General features: G+C 47.9%; 1 protein-coding gene across 2 annotated transcripts in view; it reads left to right on the top strand.

Annotated features, from left to right (window-relative positions):
* clpb (ClpB family mitochondrial disaggregase) overlaps nt 1-21,497 on the top strand; it is a 49,787-nt gene extending 28,290 nt beyond the window's left edge. For both annotated transcript variants that reach the window (XM_056283377.1, XM_056283376.1), the window contains 11 exons: nt 1-82; nt 3,508-3,622; nt 10,101-10,178; nt 11,764-11,819; nt 12,290-12,334; nt 12,481-12,642; nt 13,116-13,272; nt 13,715-13,788; nt 14,458-14,577; nt 17,204-17,308; nt 19,470-21,497. The exon at nt 1-82 is cut by the window's left edge and continues 16 nt beyond it. In XM_056283377.1, the coding sequence (XP_056139352.1) occupies nt 1-82; nt 3,508-3,622; nt 10,101-10,178; nt 11,764-11,819; nt 12,290-12,334; nt 12,481-12,642; nt 13,116-13,272; nt 13,715-13,788; nt 14,458-14,577; nt 17,204-17,308; nt 19,470-19,667 (1,192 nt within the window). In that variant the 3' untranslated portion in view covers nt 19,668-21,497. The remainder of the gene's footprint in view (nt 83-3,507; nt 3,623-10,100; nt 10,179-11,763; nt 11,820-12,289; nt 12,335-12,480; nt 12,643-13,115; nt 13,273-13,714; nt 13,789-14,457; nt 14,578-17,203; nt 17,309-19,469) is intronic.
* Nucleotides 21,498-24,317: the final 2,820 nt, after the last annotated feature.

Here is a 24,317-nt window from a genome sequence, read left to right as displayed (position 1 = left end):
GACCAACGGCTTGGGACACACACCACGGGCCTATGCCAAAGAGGGAGAGCTGAACACACTACTGCTGGAGTGGGAGGGCAAGGTACACCAAGCTCACACACACATATGTGTGTTGTGTTGTATATGTGTTTGTTATTTTCTCCTCAGTGGTTTACAATTTAATTTCACTGAATCTTGGTGGGGGGGGGGACAAATACAGAACTTGCATGTGATTTGAAAACCAAATTGTTTTAACAGTGGTTGTCCACGATAGTAGACAGGTGTAGTCTACTAGTTAAGTCCTTGTGATTCAGCGAAAGACACCCACCAGTGGTCTGTATGCTGATCCCATTGTCTTGCGCTGCCGGCGTGCTCACACACACGGGCCACAGGAGGTCCGTTTTAGCGGGGTGGGTGAGTGACAGGTGCTATTGAGCAAGTGGCGAGTGAAAGCCGGTGCAAGCTGGTGGAGGTTAAATGGGGTTGGAAGCAAGTGCAGGAACTAATGTCTGACTTCGGATGAAGCTCTAATGGTGACACAATATGAACACAAATATTGGTCGGTTACTTGCGGTATAAGTTACCTCGGTGCTACTTCTCCGCTTTTCATTAGAAGCCATAAAAGGCGCTTGAAGAATAATAATAATAATAATAATAATAATAGCCACGTACTAATTTTGGCTAGCAGGAGCTATAAACCAGTTCAGTCCGTAACCCTGTTTGCCGTGCGTGGAGTGTAGTTTGGATTTGCTCAGTGGCCCCTCATTTCAGACACACTGGGTTGCTTGATACACGACAGAATTTTAATATTTAAAATACGGTTGTAATTGTCACACTGGCTGCTATGGGTTCATAAAGCCTTTAGTTGGGAGATTTGCTCAACTTAAACTTGTAAGGGGGCGTCCGGGTAGCGTGGCGGTCTATTCCGTTGCCTAACAACACGGGGATCGCCTGTTCGAATCCCCGTGTTACCTTCGGCTTGGTCGGGCGTCCCTACAGACACAATTGGCCGTGTCTGCGTGTGGGAAGCCGGATGTGGGTATGTGTCCTGGTCGCCGCACTAGCGCCTCCTCTGGTCGGTCGGTGTGCCTGTTCTGGGGGGGGGGGGGGATAGCGTGATCCTCCCACACGCTACATCCCCGCTGGCAAAACTCCTCACTGTCAGGTGAAAAGAAGCGGCTGGCGACTCCACATGTATCAGAGGAGACATGTGGTAAGTCTGCAGATGGCTCGGAAGAGTGGGGTAATTGGCCAGGTGCAATTGGGTAGAAAAGGGGACAAACTTGTAAGACCCTTAAGTAAAATCGTGAATTTTCTACATCCATGTTCAGGAGGTCATCGCATAACGGCAATCCAGCATTCAACCCAGCATGTGACTGGCTCTGGTCCAAATGTAAAAGCTGTTGGTTCGGCACAAAGCCTGGTGGTAACTGTGCTACACGGGGAAAGCCTGTTAAAGTCATAAATACAGGAGAGGGGGAATAGATAGGTTGCACATTAGGTCAAGCCTACCTCAGCATTTTCAGCAGCGAAACCTACACACACACACACACACACACTCGCTCATTTTAATGTGTGCAGATGCGCACACACACACACACACACACACACAGCTCTAATCTTTTTTCTACAAATTTTCTCTCACCCTTTTTCATACACACACAAATACACACACTTTTACAATCTCATACTTTTGCTCCCTTGCCCAACTCAGCCACTCTCTCTCTCTCTCTCTCTCTCTCTCTCTCTCTCTCTCTCTCTCTCTCTCTCTCTCTCTCTCTCTCTCTCTCTCTCTCTCTCTCTCTCTCTGTGATTAACAGCTGCTTGGTAACAGAGCGGGGTTAAACAAGATAGAGGGGGAGAATAAACAGCCTGTCCCTGCCCCAGGGCAAAGATCAGGAGGCTGAAGGATGAATGAGGGAGGGATAGGTGAGGGAGAAAAAGAGAGAACTTAGTAGGGAGAAGAAAAGTGGGGAGAAAGAGCAACAGACGCAGGAGAAGAGGAAATGGATTAGACCTTTGTAAAAAAATAGGGAGCGAGACAGAGGGAGAGAGGGAGAGAGGGAGGATTAGATGGAGAGGTGAACGGAGGCTGAGGGTGTGATAAAGAGGAAGAGCGGCAGAGGAAAAAGACAGGAAGCAGATGGCTGCTGGTCGGGGGAGAGGAAGCATCCTGATGAAAAAGTGGCAGATAAGGACGAAGGTTGGAAGTAAGGGGTGTAGTCGGGTGGTTTGTCCAGAAACACAAAAGATGGTGTAAGGAGCCAGGAAGAGAAATGTGTTTGTTTAGGAAGTGTTTCCTTTAGGAAATGTGACACGTAGCTTTACAAACATGATTCCTGGCATAAGTGTCAAACTGGCTAATTACCGACTCCATCGTCTCGCTTATTAAAGCCCTGCTTGTGGTAGAAACAGATCTGATCGGCTGTTCTCATCTTGTTTCTGCAGCACAGCCTGCACATTCAGGATTTCAGTATGAATGCATTTAAAAGAAGGAAAGGGAGGGAGATTTCTGGAAGCTTGTTTTGGTAGGGAGAGATGATTGTGGTTTGCTGTGCAGTAAATGGGGGGGGTGGGGGAGACCTCACGTTCTCCTTGTAGGACGCCTCCATGTGGGGTCATTTGAGAGGTTGGCAGGAGACGTGAAGTGGAGACCAGAATGTGATGAAAGATGGAAAGAGATTTATTTATTTATTTATTTTGAGGGGGGGTCCCCTTTTTTCTCCCCAATTGTACTTGGCCAGTTGCCCTATTTTCCGAGCCGTCCCGGTCGCTGCTCCACCCCCTCTGCCAATCCGGGGAGGGCTGCAGACCACCACGTGCCTCCTCCGATACATGTGGAGTCGCCAGCCGCTTCTTTTCACCTGACAGTGAGGAGTTTCCCCAGGGGTACATAGCACGTGGGAGCATCACGCTATTCCCCCCCAGCCCCCACCCTGCAAAGAGGTGCCCCGACCGACCAGAGGAGGCGCTAGTGCAGCAACCAGGACACACATACCCACATCCGGCTTCCCACCCACAGACATGGCCGATTGTGTCTGTAGGGACGCCCGACCAAGCCAAAGGTAACACAGGGATTCGAACTGGCGATCCCCGTGTTGGTAGGCAACGGAATAGACCGCCACGCCACCCGGACGCCCTAAAGAGAAGTAAAGAAGACCTGGAGACCTTCCCTCATGTTCTTCCTCACTTTCTTTTTGTCTATTTTACACACACAAACACACACATTCTCTCTCTCTCTCTCTCTCTCTCTCTCTCTCTCTCTCTCTCTCTCTCTCTCTCTCTCTCTCTCTGTCTCTCTTTCTCTCTCTCTCTGCTCGTTGTTAACTTTTACTTTAGTGAGTGAAGGTTATTTCATCCATTACTTGACAGTCCCCCCCCCCCTTCTGTGTTTTCATGCTTTGCATCTCTGTCTCTCCTCTTCTTTGCATTTCATTTTCTTTAAACAACCTCATCCTTATTTATTTATTTATTTATTTTACCACCCCTCCCTCCTCCTCCTCCTCTCTGCATTCTCCTGCCCTGTAGTTCCAGGAGGCACAGGCTCGGAGGGAGGCCGAGGAGAGGAGGAGATTCCCCCTGGAGAGGCGGCTGAAGGAGCACATCATTGGACAAGAGGGCTCTATCAATACCGTGGCCTCAGGTACACACACGCACAAACACAACTGCTGGTAAATGGGTGCGCACTCCTACACGTACATGCACAAACACTTACAGCAGGTTCACACACCTCAACTCACATGCGGTACACACGAATGTGCAGATAAACAGCTATACACACGCAAAGTCAGGCCTGCTGTGCGGCCATACACAGACACACATAGCCGCAGTATGCACGGATGTATACACACATCTGCTCGAGGTGAGCCATCGCTACAGCCTGGATCCTTTTCCCGGTGACTCCTTACTGCCTCTCTCTCTGGTTTCCTCTTTCTATCTGTCTTCTCGCCCCTTTCCCTCATTATCTGCATCTGTCTCTCTCCCTCTCTCTGTCTTCCTCTCTTTCTTCCATACAGTATAACAGTAGGCGGGTTCAGGCAGGCTGGTGGAGGCTGTAATTGGTTAATTGTGATAAATGAGTTGTCTGTCAGGCACACACAGGTGCTCTGTATGTGTGTGTATGTGTGTGTGTGTGTGTGTGTGTGTGTGTGTGCGTGCGCATGTGTGTGTGCATGCATGCGTGCATGTGTTTTTGTGTGTCTGCATAACAGCTGGAGAGGCCAGGCTTTGAGCCGCCAGTTAACACAATTACAGAAAGAAGAGACATACTACAGACCCCGCCTCCGCCCTTTCTCCCTTTCTTTCCCTCCCCCTTTGGCTTTCGCTCTCTCCCCCTTGTCTCGCTCTCCTTGCTTTCGCCCTCTGCCTTTCTCTCGCCCTCGACTCTCTCCGCTCAGCTTTGTCTTTCTCTTCACCTCCATCTTCCGCCACAACTCACCCGTTCGCCTCCTTCTCCTTGTGCTCCACTCACCTCCCGCGTTTCTCCGCCGTCGTGCAGCTATTGTCACTCTTCCGTCTCCCCCCTTGTCCTTTTCTGCTGCTTGAACTGTTTAACCACATGGCCGTCTTCTTTTCTTGCTTTGGTGTACGCTGGAGAGAGAGAGAGAGGGGCAAAGGGGGAGAGCAGAGAGAGGAAAGGGCAGAGAAAGGCGTACGGAGCAGGGAGGAGAGTGGGTGGACAAGAACATGGAGTCAGAAAGGAGACAAATGCGCACAAAGGAAGACGGCGGAGAACAAATTGAGACGGGGAAGGCTCGGAGCAATGAAAGAAGATGGAGAGAGGAGACGTAATGCATAGAAAAATGGAGGGAGGATGAGTTAAAGCACAATAACGGAGCAGACAGTAAAGACCTGATATTGCGCCAGGCATCCATGGAGGCCAGGTATTGATCCAGACAGCAGAGCGGGAGTGAGAGGGAGCGAGTCCTGTATTTAGCAAGGCCTCCACACCCGGCGGTGACTGTATATTATTGTTTTATGGTGTGGGACACTGCTAGTTAAGAAGTCTTTAGAAAATATATATCTACAATCCAAGATAATAAACAAGAGAACTGCTGCTCTAATCTGTAACCCCACCCCCCACCCCACCCAGGGCAGAAAAAGTTAGTCTTTATAAAATGGGGAGCGACTTGGATTTTTTTTTAAAACATAGAGCCGTCCTTTTGGAATGACACAACTCACTTTTCTCAAAGTATATGAGGTATTTTTAGGGCTTAGGATACTGAGTTAGAGCCGCGGCCCCGTGGTGCTGGTGGAGGCAAAAGAAGGAGAGGTTTCTGGGAGTAGTAGTCCAGTGGCCGAGCCAATGGTCAAGGGACTTGTAGTCTTCAGTAAGGTGATAAATTGTTGTTGTCAGGGCAAATTGTCCTGAAAGCTATCCAAGACATCACCACAGCGATAAAGAAGCAGCTTATTGATCCACGAGAAGTAATACAGTACATATAACACACACACACTTAGACACACACACACACACACACACACAGGATGTGGCGTGATAAGACTGAAAGAAGCTAATAGGAAAGGAGGAATGATTTTCGCTCTCAAAACCAATCCATACATTAATACAAAGATATTTACACCTGTAATCTAATCCACTTATTGACAACTGTACATAATGCGGTGGACACTTTTGTGCGTAGCTTGTCACAGTATCACCAGTGCGTGCATTTTAAGCATGGGCGGCAAAAAGAGGAACTGGATCCCTGATCCTGGCAGTTTTAGTGCCCCGCTCAACTGAGCCACACTCTTGCCCCGGCTTTTTTTGTCGTACATCATCATGTTGTGTCCGGATATGCTGACTATACCAGTACACAAGCATCAAAAATGAAATTGGAACGGTAGGAGGGGGGTGAAGAAGGAGTTTACTTAGGGTGTGGAGACAGAAATAGGTGTGTGTGTGTGTGTGTGTGTGTGTGTGTGTGTGTGTGTGTGTGTGTGTGTGTGTGTGAGAGGGGTGTTTTTTGTTTTTTTTTTTGGTTCTTATATGTTTTGTTTGGAGATTTCGTCGTGTTTCCCAAAGGGCTTTTTTCCATTGGGGCACTTCATGACGAACGACTGGCCTGCAGCAAGACACACATGCATACAGACACACACACACACACACACACGCACACGCAGGAGGCTAGATTGATCCAGGTTTAGCTCTCAGGGCTAAGAGATATTGAGGAGAATCATCCCTCTGTAATCATGTTAGAGCCAACCAGACCTACCCAATACACAGAGCTCTGTGTGTGTGTTTGTATGTTTGTTTGTGTGTGTGTGTGTGTGTGTGTGTATGTGTTTTTGAGTGTGTGCAAGCTTTAATTTGTGTTTTGTTTCTCCTTCCTTTCGTTGTTGTTGGGGTCCTTTGAGAAATGTCAATGTGCCCTTCTGTCAAAGTCAGTCTCAATCAACTAAAACACACACACACACTCACGTGTACACACACACACACACACACACACACACACACACACTCACATACACACACACAGAAGGTTACGCTGTCATTCACACGGCCATTGATAAGGCTGAAGGAGCTTTGGAGTCCCTCTTGTCACTAGTCATCTCAAAGTCCATCTCTGACACACTCATTCTCTCTCTCTCTCTCTCTCTCGCTCTACCTTATTCTCTCTCCAATCTCTGTCTCTCCCTCTGTTTCCCCTCTCTCCCCATCTCTACACCCTCTCTCTTTCTCTCTCTCTATCTCCTCATCTTTGCCTCTGCATCACTTCCTGATCTCTTTCCTTATCTGTTACTCCTCCTCCTCTACCCCTTTTTATCTTCTTGGGCTTCCTCTCCCTCCATCTCCCCTCCTTCCTCTCCATCTCTGCTACATCCTTCACTCATTCTTATGTTGTTTCTAACACCACCCCCTTCTCCCGTCTTTCTTCATCCACCTCTCTCTCTGCTCATCCCTCACCCATCCGCTCTGTTCATCCATCTCTGTGTTGTATCTGTTCCACACGCGAGGCCTCTGATTGTTTATATTCACCAGTAGTGGCTGTAGGTTAAATCTCATGCGCTATTTTAACTTTGGATGTTACTTTAAGTTCAGTTTCATATGGCGCTCTTTTGTGGCTGAAACTTACTGAGTTTATATATGAGTTTATATTAGAAAAAATACACAAACACACACACACACACATATATATATAGATATATATAAAGAAACACTCAACGGTAGGAAAAGTGCTCAACAAATAAGGAGCAAAATAGTCCAGTGCATCAAGTAAATTCTTTATGAGACAGAACAAGCCTGTTTCATGCCATAAGCAGTCATAAGCAGTGTGGTTAAACTGTTTGTTTAACCACATTAGCAGCTGATGAGTGTGTAAAGTTTTTTTTTTAACCTACATCTATCTTGATATTCCGGTCCTCATTTGTTGAGCAGTTTTATCAACACCATTGACGATTTCCGAGGGGAAAAAAAAAAAACGCTATATTGTCCAACCTTGGGGGTCGTCCCGGGTGGTCCTCTGTGTGGAGTTTGCATGTTCTCCCCGGGTCTGCGTGGGTTTCCCCCAGGTGCTCCGGTTTCCCCCCACAGTCCAAATACATGTAGGTCAGGTGAGTCGGCCGTACTAAACTATCCCTAGGTGTGTGTGTGTGTCGGCCATGTGATGGACTGGTGGCCTGTCCAGGGAGTCTCCCCGCTTGCCGCCCAATGACTGCTGGGATAGGCTGCAGCCTTCCGCGACCCTAAGTAGGATAAGCGGCTTAGATAATGGATGGATGGATGGATGAGTTTATAGATTCCTAGTATTATTGCTAAACTCTTAGTATTATTTCTAAACATATTATTTCTAAACACATGAAATTCTGATGCTGGGGTGATTCTCTCATCTACTTAAACCTAGTAGAGATTTAGTGTATTGTCTTTTGCCACTCTGAGAAGATACACGAGGTCTTTTCTGAAAATCAGACCTGCTGTGTTTTGGTTTTGCTGACTGTTTAGCCACCCCACCGTCTACCTCACAGCATGTCATGTCAAACCTTCTCCAGTTAACGTATTGGCAAAAAAAATCGAGGCCTCCAGAGGTTATGTGTTTGAGCTGCAGGCGTAGTTCATGGAGTGAAATGGAGCCGTGCACCTCCAGTCACACACTGAAGGGGTTTAGCATTGGTGCAAAAGAAAAAAAAGAAACGTGCCTTGTACGGGGAAAGTTCAATCGCCACATTTGCATAATTTGAAATGGTTAAAGTTGGTTAGGAAATATATTGTGAAAAGAAATGAAAAGAAAACCGCTGTGGTAGAAATGAGTTTTGCGCGCCTGCTGATCAGTGTACTGGTTTCAGTGGTTGGCCAGGAGACAAACCAGAACCTCTGATGGGTCCGGTTTACGGGTTACACCAAAGCTGCCATGTCCTGGTCCCTTCTGTGTAAACTCGCTGAAGTCGGATCGTGCAGCGCTTCAGTGGCGGTCACAAAAATTGCAGTGGTCGGTAAACGATCCTAAATTGTGGTTTTCACGTAAAAAAGTTTCTTTGGTCAACAGTGTCTGTGTCAAAAGTTGTAGTGAAAGTGACACGGAAACGATTGTTTCGCTGAACATTGAGCAAAGGTTAACCTGAATAAAGGAAAAATTTGGAATTTTTCAAGTTCATCCCGACTTTTTGCACACCACGCATTTAGTGTGTAGGTGGATTTCATTTTCATCTGTTCTTTTCTTCATACTGGACACAGAGAACTCAAGTGGTTATTTTTTTCTTTTTTTTACGGTGGGTAATTGTGCTGCTTCCTGCAACACAGGTTACAAGCGGTTACCAGCAGGAGTCACTCCACCGTGGCTCAGCAAAGCAAACCCTAAGAGGGGAATTCAGCAATAAAATCAAATGTAAACTTTTAAAACGACCACTCGAATTCGCCATGAAAGACTGTTGTAGCTTTGTTAGCTTTGGCTAAACCGTGGAGGGCTTTTTTGCACTGAACGAGAATTGTGGATGGACTGGGGCCCTGTGATGGACTGGCGGCCTGTCCAGGGTGTCTCCCCGCCTGCCGCCCAGTGACTGCTGGGATAGGCTCGAGCCTCCCCGTGACCCTGAGAGCAGGATAAGCGGTATGGATAATGGAAGAAAGGATGGATGGATAGTTGCGTTAAACCGATGGCAACCTGGAGTTGCATGGCTAGTAGTAAGAAGAGCATGGATGACTGTGGAAATGAAACTTACCCGTGTGCTACATGAACAGTGAGTGTAAAACAGGGATAGACTTAAAGAAAAAAATTCCAAACCATTCCTTTAAGCATTCAGTTTCCCAGGCACCCATTAAACTGCTGTCGTTCTCGTGCATGGCGGTCTTATCAAGGCACAAAGGCCATCTTTCGGTGGTAGACTGAAGAAAACTTTGGATTCACCAAGCGGTGACTTTTCATTTCGTTATGACCCTGTGGTAAAACGCCATCCGTCAGTGGCTCTGGTCTCAGATCTTGGCTCTCAGCAGGTTCAGGTATGAATAAGTTTGTACTGATGTCTGCTTTGCTTCCCTGTAGCTGAAACCTGCCAAGTGCACTCTCTTTACTTACCCCAAATCCTTTTCATCCCCACGTGTGTGTGTGTGTGTGTGTGTGTGTGTGTGTGTGTGTGTGTGTGTGTGTGTGTGTGTGTGTGTGTGTGTGTGTTCGTGTGTGTGTTCGTGTGTGTATTTGTGTTTGTGTGGTTGCTGAGGTGATGGCAGGGTTGGGTAGGCACTGCTCTTTAAGCAATAGTGTGTTTGTGTGTGTGTGAGCGTGCGCGCGCGTGCGTGCGTGTGTGCATAAGGCTGGGATCCATGCTAAACTGATTTAGCTATGGCTGCGCCAGGGAGGCTAACACAATTACTGCTGGCTAATGGCCCCACTGACTGAGGGGGGAGGAGGGAAGGGGGGAGTGGCTCTGGTGGATAGTGTTCTGGAGGTCTCTCATCCCCTCTCTCTTGCTTTTCTTTCTCCTCTTTCCACCAAATGTGTCTGACCCTGCTCTCATCTCTCCTCTTCCTCTTTTATCATACTTCGTGAGATGCCCACACCCTTTCAGGTGGAGTTGGTTCAGCTGGGCTGTATTAGTGTGAAAATACTGACTGCAGAAGCAAATACAAACAGATGAACATATCAAGGCATGTCTCTGTCTGTCTCTCCTCACCCCTCTTGTCGTTCTTCTAGCCATCAGAAGGAAGGAGAACGGTTGGTATGATGAAGAGCATCCCCTCGTCTTCCTCTTTCTCGGCTCCTCGGGAATCGGTAACTCTCTTCTCATTTTATTCTACACCTGATCACGTTCCCCCCGCTGTTTCTTCAGCTAATAAAGTAGTTGCACAGGCCGTTTATCCCTGTAAAAGAAGCTGCAACAGCTTGCATAAATGAGGTTTTTCTAAGGATTTTGAACGCATCAGAAGTCCCTTTTCTTCCAACCAAGCTGTTGATTCCAAATCATAGAAACAACAATACAACAAAGAATAGGAGTCCCTCAGGGAACGATTACGAGACTAAAAATGTCTCATAGATGGAACAAGACACAGACTCTGCAGACGTACTATACAGTAACAGGTAGAGTACAGAGGTCAGAAACCAAATATAGGCATCCGGGTGGCATAGTGGTCTATTCCATCGCCTACCAACATGAGAATCGCTGGTTCGAATCCCCGTGTTACCTCCGGCTTGGTCGGGCGTCCCTACAGACATAATCGGCCGTGTCTGCGGATGGGAAGCCGGATGTGGGTATGTGTCCTGGTCGCTGCACTAGCGCCTCCTCTGGTCAAGTCGGGGTGCCTGTTCTAGGGGGAGTGGAACTGAGGGGAATAGCGTGATCCTCCCACGCGCTAGGCCCCCCTGGTGAAACTCCTGACTGTCAGGTGAAAAGAAGCGGCTGGCGACTCCACATGTATTGGAGGAGGAATGTTGTAGTCTGCAGCCCTCCCGGGATCAGCAGAGGGGGTTGAGCAGCGACCGGGACAGCTCGGAAGAGTAGGGTAATTGGCCAGATACAATTGGGGAGAAAGGGGGGGGGGGTCCAACAAAAAAAACAAAAAAACAAATATAGTATCAAGAAGTGTTGAAACCAAGTGTATTTTTTTCCTCATGGGGAATGGCTTAGAGAAATGGTTCCATGTACATTACAGCTGGAAGATGGAAGAGGTGTGTCTCGGGGAGAAAGGGGAAGAGGGAGAGAGGCAGGGATGAAATAGACTTGAGAGATGGATAAGAGAAAGAGAGATAAAGAACTGGCAGGCCAGAGATGGATGAAGGAAAGCCAGTGTTCATATTCTCTGTTGCCCTCAGCAACAAACAGTGGCCATGAGACTTCAATATTAAACAGCAACAAGACACACATACACACACACACACACACACACACACACACACACACACACACACACACACACACACACACACACACACACAGCCATCCCCATATGCATACCAAACACAAGCCATCAATATCGCATACCAGCATTTATATGCAAAATATTTTACTGACAAACATAATGGTTGTTTCTAGAGAGAGGCAGGTTATTGAACGCTCTGCACAGAGAGGTGCTGAGATTTAGGCCAGCACTGAGAGAGAAAAACAGAGAGACAAACACTTGTACATCTGCATGCAAAAGCTTATTTTCCATTTTAAACCCCTACCCTTCACACGCCCATGTGTATCGACAGGAGAAAAGCAAACTGGGATTAAGCTGCATCAGATGGCAAATGTCAAGATGGGTTGGGGTTGTTCTTATTCAATAGTTATCCTTATTTATTTTTTTTATTATTATTCTGGGACTGCTATCCTTTGACTTCCCATCCTGGACTTCTAACCGGTTGATCTTCCATGTCACAGGAAAGACAGAGTTGGCTAAACAGGTGGCTCGCTACATGCACAAAGACATCAAGAAGGTACGTTGTGCAGGATTACTCACATGCATACAGATGTGCTCAGCAGTTTCCTTATCATTAGGTAGATTGCACCAGCCCTCGAACCTTAAAGAGCTGGCACGCTGCCTACAACAATCCACTGGAATTACTTTCACCGGACTGAATTCTGCTGCGGGATAAACATGGAAATCACCGATTCTTGAGATGAGGGACAAAACGTGTTTTTTAATACTACATTAATTTGAAATGAATATATTTATAGACAAAGGTCTGAGCTAACAAGCCGCGTAAGGGAACAGGTTTTTTTTATTAAAACACTTTTTATGAAAATTAACATTCACTTCATAACTTGATTTGTGTCAACTCCGTCAAACGCACCAAAATAATGATGATTTAATTTGATGTACAAGTTGGTACATGTATTTATACTTGTACGAACGTAGCCACGGGTGTTTGTGTACTTGGGAGGTTAACTCGTCCTGTGGTTGCAGGGCTTCATCCGCATGGACATGTCTGAGTTCCAGGAGAAACACGAAGTAAGTTGTTTTTTTCTATTTACCCAATCAGGAAGTAGACAATAGCCAGACTTTTTTTTTTGTCCTCAGTACGTCTACGCATAACAATACGGTAGTAACTTAATTAAACTGTGATTTGACCTCTTCTTTTCTTTCCATCCGTTTAGGTGGCGAAGTTCATCGGATCGCCACCAGGATACGTGGGACACGAGGAGGGAGGTCATCTGACCAAGCTGCTGAGGGCATGTCCCAACGCTGTCGTCCTTTTCGACGAGGTGGATAAGGCCCATCCCGACGTCCTAACTATCATGCTGCAGCTCTTTGATGAGGTATGAACACACACACACACACACATGCACACAAATGCAGATACTAAATACAGCAATTGTTCTATTTTCAAAAGTTTATGATTTCCTAATATCACAATATCATGTATGGTCACTATCGTGTTGCAGCTGTTACATAATGAGGTACCCAGATACCACACAAACACACACGCACACACACACAGTAATTTGTTTTATCAGATCAAGAAAGCCCAGTCTTGTCATCCACACTATCTCACTGCATTTGTTAAATGAGATTCAGTCTCTTGCATACGCACGTGTTCACACACACACACACACACACACACACACACACACACACACACACACACACACACACACACACACACACACACACACACAGGTACACAAACAAACACGACGGACACATTTTAATCAACTTGTGTTTCTGTATAACAAGATGGACACCGGTGTAACTTCCTCTGTCTCCATCCCTCCCTCCCTTCCTCTCCTAGGGTCGACTGACAGATGGCAAGGGTAAAACTATTGAGTGTAAGGATGCCATCTTCATCATGACGTCCAACGTTGCCAGTGATGAGATTGCCCAGCATGCACTGCAGCTTCGCCAGGAAGCTGAAGAAGTCAGCCGCAGGAAGCTAGCCGACAACCTCAGTAAGAGAGCAGTGCACCCACAAAAATATGCAAAGACACATCATTCAACATGCTTTTTATTAAGCCATTTATTGTAATGACTGAAATTCATATGGTCATGTGACTCGCAGGATTGACACCTTTAATTTCGTTTGAGTGAAAATAGTCAAAATGTTGACTATACAACACCACAAGTCCACCAAGATATGGATTCTCAAAAACTAAAGTCTGGTGATTAAGAAAAGTCAATGTAATTGTGATTTCCAGCAGGATTAGGATCAGGATTTCTGCCAACTCACTCTGACCCTGTCACATTAACATTTACCGACACATGCACCAACTCTGCAAGCTTTTGTTCTTCATAGATTTGCGTGGCATTGCTTTACAACTATTTTGTGATTGTGTGGTGATGGTGAACCAGCGTCACAGATAGTCTTAACTGTCGCCACTGTGTCTTCTCCAGATGATGTGCAAAAGAGTGACGACATCAAAATTTCCAGACAGTTTAAGGACTCTGTGATTCGGCCAATCCTTAAGGTAAAGTACACACAAGCATCCACACTTGTACAGAACTTGTACACACAAGCATAGAGTCATACAGAAACTCATCATTTATTGGATTGATTACAGTCAAATGGCACTATATATTTTCTTTTTTTGTTTGTTTGTTTGTTTGGTTTTTGTTTTTTTTTGGCTTTTTCCCCCTAATTGTACTTGGCCAATTACCCCACTCTTCCGAGCCGTCCCGGTCGCTGCTCCACCCCCTCTGCTGATCCGGGGAGGGCTGCAGACTACCACATGCCTCCTCCAATACATGTGGAGTTGCCAGCTGCTTCTTTTCACCTGACAGTGGGGAGTTTCACCAGCGGGGTGTAGTGCGTGGGAGGATCACGCTATTCCCCCCAGTTCCCCCTCCCCCCCGAACAGGCGCCCTGACTGACCAAAGGAAGCACTAGTGCAGCGACCAGGACACAAACCCATATCCGGCTTCCCACTCGCAGACACAGCCAATTGTGTCTGTAGGGGATGCCCAACCAAGCCGGAGGTAACACGGGGATTCAAACCGGTGATCCCCGTGTTGGTAGGCAACAGAATAGACCGCTACGCTACCCGCACACCCGCTATTTATTTTCTTGTCACCAATGGACTGTTGTGGCCTGAAAGACTGAATGGTATAACAAATGCTTTGGTTTGTTTTGTGTTCAGGCACATTTCCGGAGGGATGAGTTTCTGGGTCGGATCAATGAGATCGTCTACTTCCTGCCATTCTGTCACTCAGAGCTGCTACAGTTGGTCAGCAAAGAGCTCAACTTCTGGGCCAAGAAGGTAAGGATTTTTGTGTACAAGGGGGCTTGGAAGGCACTACGCCTGTAGCCAAGACCACCCAAGATGAGACCAAGTCCAGACCAAGTCTTTAGGGTGGTGAGTCCAAGTCAAGTCTGGGACTGAAGCTTATCAAGTCCGAGTCGAGTCCAAGACTTTAAGAAATGGAGTCCGAGTAAAGTCCTATGGGGCTAAAAGTTTAAGACGTACACCAGACCAGAGCGAGTCCAACGAAACACCATGACTGTAACTGTAGTAGTCTATCATTGTAGTAAAAGTAAAACATTTCACCACACTAATATATATTTAGGCTTTTCTTCGCCGCCAAGTAAAGAATGTTTCAGATACATAAATTATCAGTGATTAAAAAGAGAGATTTGATTGCGCTTTATTGATCTCCTCAGTGGAAGTATTGACGTTAATTAAAGGGAAATCAGAGTCTCATATTCAACCAGTCTTGAAAAGTTGTCACAAGCCCGCGCTACCCAAGACCGAGTCAGGTCCGCGTCATGATGCTGTGAAGTCCGAGACGCGACCGATAGCGTCACAATGTAAACTCAAGACCATACTCGGGTACTACACCCAAGTACGACAACCCTTGCACAGACAGTGGGCAGTAATGTAATTATTTGTGTATGAGTGTGCTCATGTCCTTAAATGCAAAACAAATTATTGTGTGTGTGACAACAGGAGAGCGTGTGCATTGCTAGGTTCGTCTGTCGCCCATAACTAAACAAGTGTCCTGCGGCCTGTTTCATGCCCAGTCTTTCACATTACAACAACAACAAAAAATCATACAAAAATGTAGATTAGTTGATAACATGGGGCTCTTATTGAACCCTTGTGGGGAAATTGTCTTATCTGTGTGCAACTAAGGACACTAGCAGGAAGGTTTGCCAGCATGTGGGACCTGAACCTGGATGTTCTGCTTGAAGAACGGCCTCTCTTAACGTCAGGCTGCCTCGCCACCTCCAGTACTTAGATTTGCTGCTCAAGCAATTTAATAATGAGCCGATGAGCGGTGAACAAGAGTGTCTTTCTTTGTAGCCACACCATAGCTTTCTTTTTTTTGGGGGGGGGGTTCCCCCCTTTTCTCCCCAAATGTATCCGGCCAATTACCCTACTCTTCCGAGCCGTCCCGGTCGCTGCTCCACCCCCTCTGCCGCTCCGGGGAGGGCTGCAGACTACCACATGCCTCCTCTGATACATGTGGCGTCGCCAGCCACTTCTTCTCACCTGATTGAGGAGTTTCACCAGGGGAACGTAGCGCATGGGAGGATCACGCTATTCCCCCCAGTTCCCCCTACCCGAATAGGTGCCCCGACTGACCAGAGGAGGCGCTAGTGCAGCGACTAGGACACACATCCAGCGTCCCACCCGCAGACACGGTCAATTGTGTCTGTAGGGACGCCCGACCAAGCTGGAGGTAACACGGGGATTCGAACCGGCGATCCCTGTGTTGGTAGGCAACGGAATAGACCGCTACCCTACCCAGACGCCCCAGCCACACCACATCTGTATGTGTGTTTGTGTGTGTATGTGCTGTTTGCTGTGGGCTTTGTCATGCTTTAAGAGTGTGTATGTGTGTGTGTTAACCTTGCCTTCCGCGGCGAAGTCACGCATAACATCACAAATGCCATTTAGTGAATGGTTTTCTCCAGAGCACATTACATTTTTAGCATGGGAGGCCCCAGTGGGAACAGACCGCCCAGCCCTGTCAGTACTCCACCCACTGAGCTATGCAGGTCCACTCTCAGATCGATATTATGTGACACTCCTTCTCGCTATAATGTGATTACAGTGTTTAACATGTGGATCCCTCATCAATATTTAATTATTAATATGAAAGCTGCTGCTCTGACAGCCAGCACAGCCTCCCCCAGGCAGCTGAAATGGCCCTGACTCATAGCAGTGTGTCTGTATGGTTGGGGGGGGGGTGCTGTGTGTGTGTGTGTGTTTTTGTGTGTAAATATCTGTATATTACCGTTATTAATGTATGCATGTGTGTGTTTGGGATACCTACGCTTTCCTCTATAATTATTTGTCTTTGTCTTTGTGCCCAAGTATGTCCAGATGCCCTCCTTATATCGAACAACGGATTAAGATAACATTACAAGCGGCAGAGCTGACAGTGTAGTTTATTTTCTCGTTGGAACCTCATTTCAGCATTAAAGAGACATTTGTATGCCACTCTCTTATATTAAATGAGTAGTGCGACCGCGGTGACATTATTGCGTTGTTTATACTGTTGTATTATTAGTGTTTATGTCTCTGGAGTGAAGCACGGCGTCTTATTTATCGAATGGCGTGTTAACAGCAGTGGCTAAATGAGCTGCTCTGATCAGCGCTATCGACTGGCGTTTGATTAAAAACGCATTAGGGGCCGGTCGGTTAGCGTTGGCAGACATGGCGTCGGACACCCTCCTCTGCCTACCGCTCCGTGTCGCGCCCCTCTCTCGCGTCACGTTTCTCCTCTTCGTCGTCTTCGCCGCTGACCTCTTGTGCCGTCGTTAGCGGTGCTTTCTATCTCCTTTCCTTCTTTTCTAACAATTTCGCCCCCCCTCCTGTATCTCCTCCCTTCTCATGCACCTGCATTTAAATATGGACCCCCCCCCCTCTCTCTCATTAGGCTAAGCAGCGCCATGACATCACTCTTCAATGGGATCGTCCGGTTCTCAACCTGCTGGCCGGGGGTTACAACATGCATTATGGAGCACGCTCCATCAAACACGAGGTACCCAACCACCAACAAAGACCCAGAGTTAAAACAGTGATGGATGTATTTTTGTGGCTTATTGATAAAATAATGTCTTTATTAAACTGGAATAGAAAAGACCCAGCTGGGAAGAGTCGGGGACCTCTCTTAGTTTGCAAAAATGTTAAAGACAACTCCCTATTAACCTTCAACAATATCAACAAAAAATATCTCCCTTGTATTGCTTTTTAAAATGCTGTCTTATTATTTTTTCTCTTAGTTTGCTTCTTTCTCATTTGTTTGTGTTCAAAGTTGACGAAGTCCTTCAGCTGTGTACTGTTGAATGCCGTGGATTACAGTGATGCTTAGTTTGCATTCAGTCGCTGTCTTCCACTGCATGCACAGGAGCAGTAATGGCAAGGAGGAACACTCACGTTAAGGTGTTCTGCAGTCATGTGTAAGAACAAGATTCCACCCCCCCCCCTTTTTCTCCCCAATTGTATCCGCCCAATTACCCCACTCTTCCGAGCCGTCCCGGTCGCTGCTTTCACCCCCTCTGCCAATCCAGGGAGGGCTGCAGACTACCACATGCCTCCTCCGATACATGTGGAGTCGCCAGCCGCTTCTCTTCACCTGACAGTGAGGAGTTTCGCCAAGGGGACATAGCGCGTGGGAGGAGCACGCTATCCCCCCCAGTTCCCCCTCCCCCCCGAACAGGCGCCCCCACCGACCAGAGGAGGCACTAGTGCAGCGACCAGGACACATACCCACATCCAGCTTCCCACCCGCAGACACGGCCAATTGTGTCTGTAGGGACGCCCGACCAAGCCGGAGGTAACACGGGGATTCGAACCGGCGATCCCCGTGTTGGTAGGCAACGGAATAGACCACCACGCTACCCGGACGCCTTAAAAACAAGATAAAGAAACAAAATCAAACACAGGTTTTGATAATAATCATACGTGTTTGGTGCTTGTTCAAGGATCAGCACTGCCACGGTTGGACATTGGTGTGAGGAGATGTTTTGGAAGAGGCTGATTGTGAGAAGAACCCGTGTAAACCATACGAACAGCTGTTTGTGTGAAACATCCCCTACGCACAGTGAAATTTCAGTTAGCAACCTTGCCGTCTTGCTCGGCAATTTGCAAACTATATATGGGAGATGAATCCTGGATGAATGGTCGCTTAATCTGGGGTCTTAAACTCCATCATGAATTTAAATGGGATCTAACTTAGTTAAACCTGGGGCCCGATTGCTGTTTTAAAAAGCAAATTCATTCCGTTCTCCTTCGAGCGGTTCCATTTAAATCTGCGTAATAGATTTCCTCATGAAAATGATGCACTTGCTGTTCTTTCCATTTTTTTATTTTCTTAAACATTACCACTTCGGTAGTTTGTATTTCACATTTTTAGAGTTTAATGCACCACAGGGGCGTCCGGGTAGCGTAGCGGTCTATTCCATTGCCTATCAACATGGGGACCGGCAGTTCAAATCCCCGTGTTACCCCCGGCTTGGTCGGGTGTCCCTACAGACACAATTGGCCGTCTCTGTGGGTGGGTAAGCCGGATGTGGGTATGTGTCCTGATCGCTGCACTAGCATCTCGTCTGGTCGGTCGAGGCACCTGTTCGGGGGTGGGGGGGTAGCGTGATCCTCCCACGCGCTACGTCCTCCTGGTGAAACTCCTCACTGTCAGGTGAAAAGAAGCGGCTGGCGACTCCACATGTATCGGAGGAAGCATGTGGTAGTTTGCAGCCCTCCCCGGATCGGCAGAGGGGGTGGAGCAGCGACCGGGACGGCTCGGAAGAGTGGGGTAATGGGACGGATACAACTGGGGAGGAAAAAATGGGGGGGGGGGTCCAAAAAAAAAAATATAGAGAGAGAGAGAGAGAATTTAATGCACCACACTGTAAAATTACTGCATTACTTGCTGTAGCGTGACTCACCGTTAAGCACAGCTCACAGAGCCAGCGCCTCCACAGTTTTGGAGGTTTGCTTCATAGACTGTATCCCACAGACAGCCAAAAGCAAAAACTGAAATACTCTTGTGTAGAATAGTGTGTGAAATATGTATTGATTTAACTGCAATGTAGCCCCCCCCCCCATTGTAGCATACATACAGGTAACACACAGAAACTGGAAGCGCAACACCGTTTGACTCCAGTGAGTTTCCCTCACTCTCCTTACTGCTGCTCCCCCAGGTTGAGCGGCGGGTGGTCAACCAGTTAGCTGCAGCGTACGAGCAGGAGCTCCTCCCCAAAGGATGCACTCTGCGGCTGTCTGTCCACTCAGAGGGCCAGGAGGAACGAAGCATGCCCAGTCTGCGCCTAGAGGTGGTAGGAGAGGACAGCTCAGCCAGAGCTCTGGACATCCGCCCACCACTCAGCCCTGAGCATTAGCACACACACACACACACACATGCAAGCATGCACACATGTACACACTGGGACACAGACGTAAAGAGACACAGAGACGAAGTGACTGAGACACGTAGGCATGTAGAATTGCAGCCACACAACAGACATTACACAATAATATGTGCACACACACACCACCTTCGTCCATATCATCAACATCATTATCATAGACAGTAGCTAGCGGAAGGCGTAGGCGGGCTGATTCGATGGAAATCACCAATAAAAGTACCTCTTACAAACATCACTGCCTCCTGCTTTCAGTGTACACATACAGTATGTAAATGTAGATTTTCCCCAGAATTGTAATTTACATATACTCAATCATCCCATAGATACCTTGTGTAGCAAAAAAAAAAAAATAGATGGACCTGTTGTGAGTCCAAGACCTGTCACAATATAATGTCTTTTTTTTTCCTTTTTTTTTTTTTTTTGATACTAGTTGGAGCTAATCTCAACACATGCACCCATATCAACCTCAGTAGAGGTACGTTTTAAAGGAAGTTGGGAAATGTGGATGTGTGTGTGTGTGTGTGCAGGCGTGGTCCTCACACAAACGTCTTAATTCAGGACTGCCGCGGGGATTGAACCTAGGGACCTTGACGTCACAAAACCTCATCACCGTCCAAGTTGAACTTGGAACGCTAATAGAAAAGCAGAAGTAACATCAAGGGGGCAATGCTGTCAGTGTGAGGCGCTGTTATCCTCACAGGGGAGAAGCAGGGCCATAGTTTAAGCCTTGCAAAACTGACCCTTTTGCTCTGATCCCACCGTTGCATCACACTGGCTTATTTATTTAAGAGAGCAGAAAATACCTGTACAATATGGGGGGAAAAAATGCGTTTCCGTATTGTTAAAACAGGTCAAAGTCACTGGTTTAGTCTCAGGCTTGTCCACACGAACCACATCCGGACTGTGACTCTGAGACCAAAGTGTGTAGAAAGAAGTGTAATGTACAGAACAAGCTGCTGACAGCGAGTGTGCTTGCACAGAAAACGCGTTATTAGTTTACGTTGCATGGGGGCGCCTGGCTTCATTTTGAGGCAGCAGAGCAATATTCCATCCAGGCAGGAGAAATGGGAATAAATATTCGTGAGACATATTCTAATGGAGACGATGCTCCGGGGGGACTGTAACTGTAAACCAAGTGGCGGTACCCTTATCACGCAGACACCATAAACACCCAAGTGATGCAATGCAGATTGAAAGGGCGGTTCATCTGCGGCATCAATGAAGGTCATATGTATATTCTTCCATTTGCATTAGGAAAGCTTTGCTGGCCGAATGTTGTTTGCTGTTGTCGTTAATTAAACTGTCCAGCATGCGCCGCTTCAGATTGTCGTTGGTGCTGTGGCCGTCAGAGATCCGCCGTGATCCGCATTGAAAGGGACATGTGAGGATCTTGCCCACAGAGCTGCTAGTGGTAGTGGCTAAATGCTAGTGGTAAATGCTAGTGTGTGTTGGGGAGGACTAAATGCTAGTGGTAACTAGCATTTAGTCAGCGGAGTAAACACATGAGCAGAAGTGTATTTAAGCCAGTTTAAGTAATGAGTAATATAAACGCTTTGTGGAGTATGTGTACTTTTTTTTTTGGACATTACTACAAATGTCATGACCATGGGATGTGATGCTATACAGTATGTGTCTTTGCAGGCAAATACTTTGAAAAAGAAGAAGAATGTAGGGACCTAAAGTGAAGTGTCGTAATTGTTTGATGTGAACAACATGTTGACAAGGCGCCAGACTCGGTAGGACGACATTTTTCATTCTTGTATTGTGTCGTACCCTGTCAATAAAGCCACCATAATAACCAAAGGGGAATTCCTCCTCTCTTTGTTGTTTGTGTTGCACTGACAGTCTGACAGACGGATGGATGGATGGATGGATGGATGGATGGATGGATGGATGGATGGATGGATGGATGGATGCTTGTGTGTGTGTGTTGGGGAGGTGTTACACCAGTGCCTGGGTGGGAATTCTACAACAATAATGCCTGTCTGTCCCGTGACAGGACATGACAGAGGTATTTCTCTGGAATGTGTGTGTGTGGGGGGGGATGTTGGCAGGGAATATGGCAGGGTAGCCCCTTCTTTTGAGTGGAATTCCATGGAAATGTAGAGGGTATTCCTCACACACACACACACACAGTCACCCCCGGTGAGAGGGATTAGCATGACAGAAACCGCGGGACAGTTTCACACACTGACTCTTGTGTGCCCCACCTGGACCCCCCACAACATGCACACACAAACACACCCTGCAGCGTGGCTGCTGGCGGCTTTACGAAATATGTGATGATGTTCGCAAGAAGAAACTTGCGTCAGTAATACTTACATTACAGCCTGTTATAATATCCGCCTTCATCACGTTTGACTTTCTTTTCTTTTTTTACAAATTTCATATACATGTTAATATGATGGTGGTATTTATTTCCAGCAAGGTCTATTTGATGGTTACGAGCCTTTGTGATTTGCTGCCAGACCACTGATGGTACCGTTTAGCCATGGAGATGAGCCCATATTTATTTGATTCACATTCTTTGCAGAAATGGATGCACTATAGCTACACACACTGTTCAGATAAAGTCAGCGTTAAAGACGGGATGCACCTCTCAGAGGTCGTGGCGATGCGGGTATATCAAACTATATGTATGCCACAAAGCACCCCACAGGAGACCAAATGGAAATTACCTCCACGAGGGGCAGAAAGCAAACAAAAACCATAACCAGGAAACCAAGATAGTGAATAGCGACACTTAACCGACGAACGGAAAGAGAAAATGAACTTTGGACGTCATGGTAGCCGCCCGCTCCGTGCTGTGGGGATGGAGGGGCCGCACTGGCACCAGCAGGACCCCCAGCATCTAGAAGTGGTCTCGGATGCACAGTCCATCAGCTTCTCTTATGATACCTTGAGGCTTTTCCCGTCTCTCATAACCCTCACACACATCTACACTTGATGGGTTTAGGAAGTCTGGGGTGTGTGTGTCTGTGTGTGTCTGTGTGTGTGTGTGTGTGTCCATTTATCCTCCCTGAGGAAGATGAGCAGAGGAGGAGAGAGAGAGAGAGAGAAGAGGTTCTTTGTCCGTCAGGCTATTTCTGACTGCTGCCATTTCTCTGATTAGATTATGGAGAAACAGAAACCAAGCTCTCCATCCTCCTAACCTCTCCGACGATCTCCCCCCCCCCTCTCTCCCTCCCTCTCTCGTGTCAGTCTTGTTCTCTCTCTCTCTCGCCTTGCACACCTCTGGCTTCTCGTGTCTCCTGCCATTTCACACCGTCAACTATCAGCCTCACCCCCCCCCCCCGCCTTTGCGTCTTTATACAGACTGTCTGCCGGTCTCTCTCTCTCTCTCTCTCTCTCTCTCTCTCTCTCTCTCTCTCTCTCTCTCTCTCTCTCTCTCTCTCTCTCTCTCTCTCTCTCTCTCTCTCTCTCTCTCCCTCTCCTACAGATCTCTTCTTCCGTTTCCTTCCTTCTTCACATGGGCCCATCTTACACCTCCTCCACTTTTCCTTCCAGTGTCCTCTCCTTTTCCTCTGCAGTTTCCTGAATACAGACGGAGGAAAGCTCAAACCACTGGGGGAGTGGAGGAGAGGGCTGGCGGGGGGGGGGGTCTGAGGAGACAACAGAGAGAAGGAGCGTGAGATGGACCGAGGGAGGCGTGCAGATGCAGTCAGACTGCGGTGTAGAGAGATAAGTGAGATGAAAGGGGGGGGGGGTGAGAAAGTTACCAGACATTAGCAATAAGAGGCTCATGCGTCCGGGTAGCACACCAACACGGGGATCGCTGGTTCGAATCCCCGTGTTACCGCCGGCTTGGTCGGGCGTCTCTACGGGCACAATTGGCCGTGTCTGTGGGTGGGAAGCCGGATGTGGGTACGTGTCCTGGTCGCTGCACTAGCGCCTCCTCTGGTCGGTCGAGGCGCCTGTTCGGGGTGATGGCGGGGGGGGGGGTGGGGGGATAGCGTGATCCTCCCACGCGCTAGGCCCCAGACGTCTGACCGATCAAATTCACGTCTGTGTCACGGCCCTCGTTCAAAGCACGCTCCAGCGCGGCGTTTCGCCACCTCGCCACGCCTTGGCGAGCTGTAGCGGAAGTCACCGTTCCCCGTGCCAGCGGCCCGGAGGGAGCTCCGCGCGCGCAGGTGGAGGTGGTGACTGATGACGACCAGCGCATCACCCAGGACTCTGATACACCTCTCCCATTATCATATCTGTCCATGCTCTTAACGGAGCATTTTCGTCCGTGTCCCTCTCATCTCATCTCCTCTCTCCCTCCCTCCCTCCGCTGCTCCCTCCATCCGCTCCGCTCCCCGGGGACACGCTGCGATCGATTGCATCACCATTACCCCGTTCCGCTCGGCCCTTTGTCTAATAAGATGGCATGTTGCTGTGTGCCGTCTCGCCATCCTCAGCGAGGCTGGTGGGGGGGGGGGGTGGAGGTGGGGTGGGGGGTTACACACCCTGCCCTGTAACTCCGCGATTTTGTTTGTTTCTTCCCGCTTTTGTTTGCTGACATCCGTGAATGCGAAGCGTTCGCACGTTTGGTTGGTCAGGCCAAGAGCAGATCTGGAGGAGGAGGAGGAGGAGGAGGAGGGGGGGGGTGCCACCCCACCATCGGAAGTAAAAACTACA

This window comes from Lampris incognitus, chromosome 7, assembly GCF_029633865.1.
Source record: "Lampris incognitus isolate fLamInc1 chromosome 7, fLamInc1.hap2, whole genome shotgun sequence".
In the NCBI taxonomy this organism is placed as follows: Eukaryota; Metazoa; Chordata; class Actinopteri; order Lampriformes; family Lampridae; genus Lampris; species Lampris incognitus.
Note: the sequence above shows the minus strand (reverse complement) of the source record. Positions and strands in the feature narration are given on the sequence as shown.